We start from the raw sequence: 12,044 nt of genomic DNA, 5'->3' as shown, positions 1-12,044 counted from the left end.
AAAAACGTAACAGAAACATTATGCATTCTCAGAAATTTTTACTTAGCAACATATGCAGATAAATCTTATTTCTCTGTCCAGATTTCTAACAATAAACTTGTAATTGCTTTAATAAATATATTTTTTCAAAACGAATTTTTCGTCAAGAATAATAAAATTGGCGTAATCGGTAGGATTCGCGCAAGTCGTGGAAATTAAAAATTACTAAAACGTTTAATGCGTAACAAAATTTCGGAACGTGCGAAATAGTTTAATGGTATCACGACTTTAACGTTTCAACGTTTTAATTGCGAATTAACGAACAGTATTATACTAGCAATTATCGAGCAGTAGCCCTTTAGTGATGAACATTGGAGACAACGGTGAATTAACTGATATAATTAATAAAAAGAAATAATCAATTTCGGATGACGAAATAAAAAATGATAACGCAATTACTTTATTACAACAAAATCTAGTAAGTTTACATTACACATCTCCGATACAATAGTTCATAACTGTTGTTATTATGCCTGGGACTTTACAGTCCTTGAAACTGTTGCTGGGGACACTATATTCCTCTAAATCCCTGAAAACATGTCATGAAACGACGTGAATTTTACTAGATGAAAAGTGATAGGTACTTTATAAATAAATTTATAAATAAGCATCCTGCCATATCTATGCTTATAATATATTAATCTGTTACATACCTAGTACGAGGGATGCTCTTTTTGTACCGATATTCAGAGAAAAAAAAATAAATTATATAAAAAATATGTTCATAGATCTTCAACATATTCGTCTTCGAGATCTTATTAGCGTTCGATTTGGCTATCTTTTGTAGGTTTTTCCATTTAGAATATAACACTTTGATTTCCGTTTCGTCTTAGTGGAAACTATGAGAGATCGTAATGATGATTCTAGGTTGTAAGGTTGATACACTATTATTGTATAGCTTGCTGTACTGTTCTAGCTATATTGTATCCATCCAACATACGTCCAAATAACTCTACTCCTTCCATTTTTTTAATTTACAGTAGATTTCATATCAAATAAATTATATCAAATGCTGCTTGATCTGCCTTCATACATTTTTTCACCTATGCTCTACAGCGATTTCAGATTCAGAAGAAAAATAAATTCATTGCATTAAATATTAACTCGTTTGTTGCTAGACGTGTTGTGATACTAAAACATGACGAAGATCACCGTGAAACTACGATGAACATCAATATAACTCCCTTGAATGTGTAAGGAGTATGGCCAAATTTCTCTTTCTTCAAGTTGAGACAGTATTAAAACAGATAGCTCAAGCAAAATTTGTATTCGCTTGAACATATCTCGAATAGAGTAAAGAACGAATTACTGAATCTATATAAAGAATATTTTATATAATATCTTTAAACTTCCTCATATTTGAACCACCAATTAAGTTTTCAGTTCCATTATACAATACGAGTAACACTTCTATTGTTATCAGTACACTGAACTACAAATGGAAAGTGATATGGAAGACATGAAAACTGTAATAAAAAAAAATTGAGGGTATCAAATGGAAACTGGAGGAAACAAAAAACGATATATTCAGATAAGGTTGGAACAAAAGCATTTCTCAGAAGAAGTACTTAAATTAAGAAAGAAGAACGCAAGATTTAGGGAACAAAATGAAAAAATAAAAACAGAAAATTCAAAAATAGAAAAAGAACAATAAGATGTTCAACTGAGTATAGAGTGGATATGAAAAGAGAGAAAAAATAATATAGCTATGATCGGCTTATTGATATACGGGGTGATTCATTAAGACTGTCCAATCTCTGAACTGTAGATTCTAGACCTCAAAATATGATTCTGCTCAACATGCCTTATGCAAATATTGCTAGTATTCGAGATACGGGGTGGGGTGTTCAAAGTTTTAATTTAAATGTTGATTTTCGCAATAATTTTTTATGTTTTCACAATTTCTCTTTGAAAATTGGCAATTTTACGTTTTTTGGCATGAGGAATCATAATTTGCACTCTAATTTAACATTGCTAATAGAGGGCGCTAGTTACACTTGTTTGTGTTAATTAAATCAAAGTGAACTTTTTTTGGGCTAAACTTACAACTAAAATAATGAAAAAATATTGAAAAGCATTAAATTCTACAAAAAAAGTTACTCTTCTTTGATTCGTGTAACTCAATCGGTTATCGAGTTATTTGCTTCTAAAAAGTTCAATATATTATAAAAAAAATTTTATTATTCCTTAAATATGTAACAATAACAATCAAAAATAAAAAACTTCGAAGCAAATGCTCAAAATGCCCACTATTTACTTCAATATACTTTATGATCCGCTTTCGTAAAGATCTCTTAATATCAAATAATCCTTATCTATTATTTTTAGTTACATCCGCGGCTTCTATTTTCCGTCGCAGTTGTGGAGGAAAAGTAATTTTTCCTTTATAAACTAATGCCTTCACTTGCGACCAAATTGAAAAATCCAAAGGTTTTAAATCGAGGCCTCTTGGTGGCCAAGCAAACTCACTTCTACAACCAATCCATCGATGCGGGAACTGTTCGTTTAAGTATTGACGAACTTGTAAAGAATAATGTGGTGGTGTTCTGTCGTGCAAAAACCACATATTTTGTCTTAAAGCAAGAGGTATATCCTCTAGTAATTCGTGTAAATGTTCTTGAAAAAAATATAAATAAAGAGGTCCATTTAAATTGGTGGGCAGTTCAAAAGGACCTATTAAATACCCACATATTACACCACACCAAATGTTAACCTTAAACTCGTGCTGAAAATGTGTTTCCTTCATAGCATGTATATTTTCAGAATCCCACAATGATTATTTTTATAATTAAATATGCCTCGTCTGGTAAATATTGCCTCATCAGTAAAATGAATTGTATCCAGAAAATCTGGGTTAACATTTTGTTTATCTTACAAAAAATGGGCAAATTGTAGATGCTTAGGTAAATCTTGAGGTAATAAATTCTGAACAGGAGTGTAATGATATGGATGCAATACTTCCCTCTTCAGTATTCTAAAAATAGATTATTGGCTTATACTTGTTTGCAGACTTAATCGACGAGTACTGATATCTGGATTCTCCGTAATACAAATTAAAATTTCATCTTCTTCATCGGCAGTGATTTTTTTTGTAGCACCGTACTCAGTTTTAGAGCGTAAAGACCCCGTTTCACCTAAGCGGCTGTAAAGCGGCAGTTTATAATTGGGTTGCCTTCGATTTGGGTATAACTATGAATATCTTCGAGCCGCAGCTGGACCACTATAATTTGACTGAGCAAACACACAAATCATATCGCGCATCTCATTATTGGAAAAATTGTTATGGCTAGGCATTAATTGATAAATAACTATTACACTTGTCAATTACTAAATTGTTAATAAATGGTATTTTGAGCATTTGCTTTGAAGTTTTTTATTACTTTTATTACTCGATAACCGATTGAGTTACACGAATCAAAGAAGAGTAATTTTTATTTTTCTATTATTTTAGTTGTAAGTTTAGCCCAAAAAAAGTTTACTTTGATTTAATTAACACAAACAAGGGTAACTAGCGCCCTCTATTAGCAATGTTAAATTAGAGAGCAAATTATGATTCCTTATGTCAAACGTAAAATTGCCTATTTTCAAATAGAAATTGTGAAAACATAAAAAATTATTGCGAAAATCAAAATTTAAATTTAAACTTTGAACACTCCGTATCTCGGAAACTAGCAATATTTGCATAAGGCATGTTGAGCGGAATCATCATATTTTGAGGTCTAGAATCTATAGTTCAGAGATTGAACATTCTTAATGAATCACCCTGTACACAGAAAATCCAGAAATGCTTGAATTCTTGAAACAATACATGAAAGTGGAATCTCACATTAAGTCGGCCATACAGATAGTCCCAAAAATTTGTTTGCAAAAGCTGAAGAAGGTGAAGAGGACAAAGAAATATTATGGAGAATAAAACAAAACTGAGAAATTTGGCACGAGATGGATTATACATTAATGAAGACTTAACGAAGAGAGAGAGAGAGAGAGAAACAGAAGCTATCAAGCGACTTTGCCAGTACTGAAAAAGAAATGGAAAATACATAACGTATTGGTAAATGAAGAGGAGTGAAAATTAAACAAAAGAGAAGGAAAACTCTAAAAAAAGTTGTTAAAGATAATAAAACAAACAATGTAAAATAAAGCTAAAAACAAAAACAACATAAAAACAAACTGAAACATGGAAAAAGTGATGAAAATATGTGCATGGAACGTTAGAACAATGCTAAGAATAGGAAATATGCAAGAGGCTTGGAATTAACAAAGTATGGAACTGATATCGCGGCAGTACAGGAAACAAGATGGGACAAGGAATCATAAAAAATAAAAATTTCAGCTTCCGATACTTAGTTAATGAAAGGCCAGTGTGAAGTAGGATTTATGATGCTTGGAGAATTGAGACAAAAAGTACTAGCATTCATACTAATGAATAAAAGGCTGACATACTTAAGAATTAGCAGAATCAGCAGTACTGGAGCACCAGCACCACAAAAATCACAAGAGATATGAGATCGAGAGAAGCATCCGAACTCCGATCACTTCATTTTTACGGCGAAAGTAAGACAAAAGAATAACTGACACAAAATGAATATCATAACAACAAACGATAAAATGAAAACAACCAGAAAGAATATGTTGCACATACAGAGAATTTACGAACAGAAAATGAAAACGAAGGGGAAACTATCAAGAAAGAATGCAACAATTATAAAAAAGACCTGCAAGGGAAAAGAATGGTTCAATGAAAGCTATGTAAGTGTAGTAAAAATGAAAGTCAGAGACTACGATGGATAAAAAAGGAACTGAATTCAAGATAGGAAACAATACGAAATGGTTAGAAATGAGAGAAGTGGGCTTATAAAGAAAAGTAAACGTGAGTGGATGGATACTATTGTTAGAGAAATACAAAAGGAAAGAAATACAAATAGTTTGTACAAAAAGTATATAATATAATATAAACAAATATGGGTATATTACTTTAAGGACTTGCTAACTGAATCAAGCACAAAAAGGACGAGGGACTAGAGGAGAATGATCAAGTAACCTTATTAGAAGAATAATAATAATAGAAGAAGTTAAGGAAAATATAAATAAAACGAAAAATGGAGAAGCACCTGGTAAAGATGAAATAAGCATAGAGCTGATGTATGGAGGAGCCAATGCATTAAGAAGGAGTATTTAGGAATTAAAGAACTCTTTCTATATATCCATCATCTTTGCAAAATCAAATTTTAATTAAAAGTTCTTCACTTCCTGAAAATTAAAGGCAATGATGGTTTCCTAATGTGCATAATTTTTGGCATGAAGTAAATAATAAGATATGCTTTGAATATTTCCAAAATAGTATATTCTATGGCAAAGCACGTTGAAATTATAACAAGTGTTCAAGAAAAAGAGGGGCAATTTTTTTAAACATTGTAGGTGAATTCATAGGAACCGTATTGATTGGCCATTTTTCCACAAAATTAAAACGGAGAAACATATCTTGTATCTTCAATAGAGCGGAAATGCAATATGATTTTGTAAATAATGGATTAGAAGTAGAGGTTTAAAAAAATTATCAGCAAAATTTCCTAAATTATCACCACAAAATTTTTTTGAAGGCTTATTTAAAGAGCAAATTTTTTAAACAGAGTCCGCTTAGTTGAAGGAAAGAAAATTACGATTATTACATTTTGATAACAATTGATAACAAACCCTTAACTACCGTCGACAAAGAATGTTCTCAGTCTTTCAAAATGATTTTGTTCGAATTAATATCAAATTAATTTAAACATTTTTAGTATATTTCAAATTTATTATGCAACCTATCGAAAGGTTGTGGCAATTTTAGCAATATTCGATGGTGGTTTAATGGAAGAGGAGTTTATTTCGAAATTCAATAATATTCGGATATTTTGGTATCACAATGTAACGAATATTTTAATTACTAATACGTCCGAAATATTACGGCTTTATCAATTAGAAGATAAGTATACATTTGAAATGTGAAGACGAACATATCAAAACTTCAATGTGTATGTGTAATTTCATAAAATATAAATTCATATCACATTGAAATTGGATAGAAGTCATGCAACCCACAACCATAGTAGATAATGCTGTTGGTGATGAAATTTGACTGTATTTACCTAGAATGAATTTTAAAATTACAAATTTATATACGATCACAAAAAAAATTTTAATCTTTGGTTCAAATTTCCAAGTCTATGATGGATCCACACATTTTAAAAGTATTGATCTATAGCATCTGAGAACTTTATGCTTTACTGGGAAAATTTTTGGATCGAGGATCCATTGTGCATCAGTTAAATTCCAATACATCCCACAATTTAATCATAAAATTCCATTGCCCCATTGAGATCTTTTATATTTTCTATCCACTTATACTGCCTCTAAGCGAAACAGTTTTCTTATACTTTGCTCACTCCTTGTGACTGAGTTAATGTAAATTTTTTGCAAATATGTTTTCTTTTGCTTAAAAATTGACTTTTGCTAATATTTATATGAAATTAAACCAGTTTTCTTATCTAGCTGTCATTGACTCGTATGATTTTAACTACGTTTATTAATCCCAATTCATTCCCTTTTGATTGAAATTTAATTGATATTCACTAAAACGACAAATTTCAAATTAAAATTCCAAGCTGATTATGCAATATTCGTGTTGACACGAGAATAACTTTCATTAAATATTTTCCTTATTGACGTTGTTTGATTAAATACGATTAATTAGGTCGCCAGTAATATTATTCAATCTAACCACTAGAAACAGGAAGCTGATCAAAGCAACGTGTTGGTGCAAAGCACGATTACAGAGATAATATTTTTTTATTAGTTACTGTTACGTCATTATTAGGTACTGCAATATTATATTCGAGGATATATCGAAAAATTCTTAGCTTACTATAGAACTAAACAAAATTTCAATTTCAAAATATTTTATTACTCAACATATTCTCCTCTTAATTAACATTTATTACAGCGAACCTGCAACGTCTCTAGACCTTTCAAAAAAATGTTCCTTCTTCTGAATAAGGGGGGTGTTCTAGCATGGCAATATGAGACTTGTTTGCAGTGGCGTTGTCCTGCAAAAACAAAACACCTTTGGATAGCTTTCCGTGTCTTTTCTCTTCAATTTTTTCCCTTAGAGTGGTAAGTAATATCTAATAGTAATCTTCAGTTATTGTTCTACCCTTATTCAAAAAACCAATCAAGATTACTCCATGGCAATCCCAAAAAACTGAAGCAAGAATTCTTCCAGCTTCTTAGGTCTTGGAGAACCAGAGTGTCGACATTCCATCGATTGTTGCTTTGTTACTGGATAGTAGAAATGTACCCAAGTCTTATCCATAGTAACAATTTGGTTTAAGAAATCTACATCGTTCTTTTTCAAATCGAGCACAGATCGAACGCGATGCTTTTACCCTTGCTCGCTTTTGGTCAACATTCAAACATTTGGGTATCTATTTTGCAGCAATTTTTCTCATGTCCAAATAGACGTTAACTATATGATGAACGCGTTAGTATGAAATATTCAGTGCTTCAGATATCCGTTTTAGCCCAATTCGACGGTCTGATAAAATCATGTCATGAACTGCCTCGATAGTTTCGGGGACTGACACAGAAACTGGCCTTCCCGATCGGTCATCATCTTCAATGGAAAAGTTACCTCTTTTGAAGCCAATTTTTTACGGTGGCTTACGAAGGAAATTGATCACCAAGGGCATATCTTCGTAAATCTGCTTATCTCTTTACCCTTTTAAATACAGGTACTTGACTATATATATATATATATATATATATATATATATATATATATATATATATATATATATATATATATATATATTAAAAACTTTCAAATGAATTAACTAAGAAACCTATGACCTATCAATTCTGGAAAAGGTAATAGTTGAGCATGAAACTTTTATCAAGGAAACTTAAATATATTATCAATATTATTACAAATGGGAGGCCTTGTCGATACTATTTGACAGAATTGGAGAAATTTCCAGACTGGAACAGTGACTTTGTATTATGTTTTTAAGGGTGTTTTTCAATTCCCGAATGAAGAATCCCACTGCAAGTTTGGATCCAGTGGTTGATGGTTTCAGCTTTGGTCAACTACAGAAAAAGACTATTCAAAATATATAATTAAGATTTGTGGGGGCTTCAAATTATATTAATTCCTGTAGAAACTTGGAATTCATGGGATTCTATATTAAAATGACGTGTGATAGAAATATTGATTAATTGAAATATTGATTCTGGTTATTAAAGGAATTTTTATTAATTTATAATTGGTGAGATTATGAATGATGTTGAATTTTTGAAGGTTAGATGAGGATCAGTTGTAGTGAATGATGTTCAATATTGATTGGTTAATTTATGGATTACATTAAATTTTAATAGTCTAGGTCGTTATAAATATAGCTGAATACTTATTGTTTCAAAAATAAATGATAATAAATTTTAAAGGTTAAATCGTTATGAGTGAAGTTGAGCTTTATAGGTTAGGTGTAGTTAGTTATTTGTTATTGGCGTTATATTTTTATAAAATTTGTTTTTTTAAAATCTAAAAGATATGCATAAATCACACTAAGGTTTTTGAATAAGTTTTCTTATTGATGCATTGATCATTTTGTGCAATATATGTTTCTAAAAATTTTATCATCTTCGTTTTTAATGCATTTAGTATCTTAAAAAGATATCGATTTTCCTTTTCAATAGTGGATTGTATATGGTGATCGAAACTATTGATGTAAATAGTAAATTATTAATTTTATTATATGGAAGTAAAATTATATCAAGTCCAAAATATAATCCTTTAAATAATCTGCTAATATAGGGGATATTAAAGACATCTTTGGTGTTCCAAAAATTTGTTGGTAATTTTTATTATTATAAAAGAACTATATATTGTTAAAAATTAGTGTTTAAACATTGATAAAATGTACATTGGTCAGTCAAAAAGGTCACTCATCAATCGTATAACCTCCCACAAGACTCATGTCTATCATGAAGGACACTATATGAATTATGGATCTGCCAACGTTTTGACAGCAGGAAAAAACTCCAAAAAATGTCTATTCTTAGAAACAACAGATTTAAATAACATTAGGGTAATATATGCATATCTTTTAGATTTTGAGGAAACAAATTCTATAAAAATCAACGCCAATAACAACCAACTAACCTCGCCTAACCTATAAAGTTCAACTTCACTTATATCGATTAAACCTATAAATTTTTTTAGTCATCTATATTCGAACCAATAAATAATTAGATATATTTATAACGATCTAGCCTATTAAAATTAAATGTTATCCATAACATAACCAGTCAATATTGAACATCATTAATCACACCTTATCCTTTTCTAACCTACAAAAATTCAACGTCATTTATAATCTAACCAATTATAAATCAATAAAAATTCCTATAGTAACCAGAATCAATATTTCAATGAATCAATATTTCTATTTTGAATATTGAATTTTGAGTCCTATGAATTTCAAGTTTTTACAAGAATCAATACAATTTGAAGCCACCACAAATCTCAATTGATTATTGTAAATAAATTTTATTGTTATTAATTACATTTTTACATATTTCATATATTGTTCTTAACCATAATTTCAGTCCCAGACGATGAATACGTAATTATTCGAAAGCTCGAAAAATATATTGAAGTTAGTCTACGGACAAAATAGTGTACACCAAATTTTTTCAAATACCTACTACCCTGCTTTTTGAAAATTAACAATGACAATTTCAGTTTCACATCCTGAAAGTTTATTTAAAACTGAACGCCAGATGGTGTTTAGATAATTTTCAAAAATCGAATAAATTGAACAAATATGTTTGCTTCGAAATTTCGCGTAATGCACTATTTCAACAAGTATTAAGAATTTCCCATATAAGAGTTTTGAAATTAACAGATCTCGTATACGTAGATTAGCTTCATCTGAAATATAGACTGCTTATGAATAAATATTATACGAGAGAACCACAATTTAAACAAGGTCGCATAACAAAGTAATACGATAAAATAACATATAAACATAAAATTTTTGCTTTTTTTTAAATTAGCGGCATTAGAAAATAAAATGATGATACATTTTTTGACCCAATAAACAGAAACAAGTTTTCAAAGCTTCTAACATAAGACCAAAAAAAATATAGACCTATGGTTTTTAACAAATTTCATTATTTACCTATATTAGCAGATATTTACCTAAAACCACTTTTCTATATTCGATTGTTGTTTTAGAAGAAAATAAAGGTCCATTAAACTAAATGATTACACTTCATTAAATCAAAGGTTTCATGCGGCTGGAACTTACGGCGGTAAGCCTACTGAAAGATAAGGTTAGGTGAATACCATAAAAGGCTCGATTATTCACTTTCATCTGAAAAAAAAACTAAATAAAGAAAAAAAACATTCCATGGTGTCTATTGTCCATCTCTCTGAGCTCTGTCTACTTCATCTCCTCGCCTTTTCATTTCTGATTTTATATCATAAAGATATATTGATAATTTCATGTTTCATCGCTATCTGTGGAAAATTCAACTAATTACTGCAAAATCAAAATCGTTCTCTTCCTCCTTTCTAGTGTAAAATCCGACTCACTATTTCACAAAGGTGATGATGGTGGTTTGTTTATCTTAAATATATGTGTAACAGACATCATAGGATACTTATACTGCTGGACATAATACAAATGTTTGATTTATCTTTGGGGAAAAGCCGGAAGGGTTCTAAACTCTAAATTTAAATTTATGTAATACTTTCAATTAAAAGAAATACAAAAAAACAAATGTAAGCCTTATATTCTCGCACAACAAAAAGGAAGAAATCAAATGCTACCGGAATATCCGTAATTTAGCTGTGGTGTAATACTTTTTTGATATCGAAAAACAAGATATCAAAAGTCATTCGTTATGTTTTTTAATGAAATTTTTGAATTTGTCTCAAATTCCATGGACATGTGTAAGTGATGATAAAAAATGAGATATCTGATAAGGAAACTAGCAGTAGGATCAAAATAAATCCAACCTCAATTCGCAAAAAAGTGGATATTGAAGTTTTGATACAAAAATGAAATAAGTAAGCTTTAGCTATGAAATGTGAAATTATTAGAGAATTATTTTAAATCAGTTGTGTCAGGACTTTATTAATGTGAGTAACTAATAATCTGCGATATTAGAAGAATGTGGTTGTTTTTTTTTTCAGGAAGGCGAATTATAGTCGTCTATTACAGGGAGTGGATATTCAATCTCCTATTATTCACGAGACTACAGCAATTTGGAGATTTAATCAACATAAACGTCCTAAGAATTTAATCAGAGAATTTGGAGCTTGTCCAGAAAAGAATTATCCAACCGTGCATCTATCTTGTACCAACTATGGTAAGTTCAATTTTTTTATCATAACATTAATTAACGGCACTTGATTCAATCTATAGAAGTAGATTCCTGAGTATATATATATATATATATATATATATATATATATATATGAGAAGTTCAACTTTTAAGCACAGATATTTCTTCCATTTATGAATATTAGTCATTATTCAGTTTTAATGCATAATGTCCCAACTCATCTAATTCTATATCTAATAAATTTCTGAGTTTGCCATTGCCAACTTACAACAATATTATATTGATGATGTCCTACGAATAATTTTACTACTTTATTTAAGTGGGCTTCCACAAAAATGCCCCCGCATCGTCTTATGGATAACGTATTGGAGGATATACAAAACAAAATATGTCTTGTTTACATGGATGACATAATTATATTTTCAACTTCCTTATACGAACATTTTTGCAATTTTAAGCAAGTGTTTAATAGACTCGAAGAAAATTATCTGAAAATACCATTAGACAAGTGTGAATTCCTAGGTAAATCGTTTCCAAACATAAACCCCCTCCAGGGGTTATTTTCTATGAAACTCGAGTAGTAGGATAATGGAGTAATATATAAATAAGGTCAAAAT

At 30.0% G+C, this 12,044-nt stretch overlaps 1 protein-coding gene across 2 annotated transcripts in view; it reads left to right on the top strand.

Annotated features, from left to right (window-relative positions):
- The window catches only part of LOC130904053 (atrial natriuretic peptide-converting enzyme), a 123,339-nt gene that overhangs the window by 88,318 nt on the left and 22,977 nt on the right, over positions 1–12,044 (top strand). For both annotated transcript variants that reach the window (XM_057816586.1, XM_057816576.1), the window contains exon 10: positions 11,276–11,451. In XM_057816586.1, the coding sequence (XP_057672569.1) occupies positions 11,276–11,451 (176 nt within the window). The remainder of the gene's footprint in view (positions 1–11,275; positions 11,452–12,044) is intronic.

Source organism: Diorhabda carinulata, chromosome 1 (assembly GCF_026250575.1).
Source record: "Diorhabda carinulata isolate Delta chromosome 1, icDioCari1.1, whole genome shotgun sequence".
NCBI classification, from domain to species: domain Eukaryota; kingdom Metazoa; phylum Arthropoda; class Insecta; order Coleoptera; family Chrysomelidae; genus Diorhabda; species Diorhabda carinulata.
Note: the sequence above shows the minus strand (reverse complement) of the source record. Positions and strands in the feature narration are given on the sequence as shown.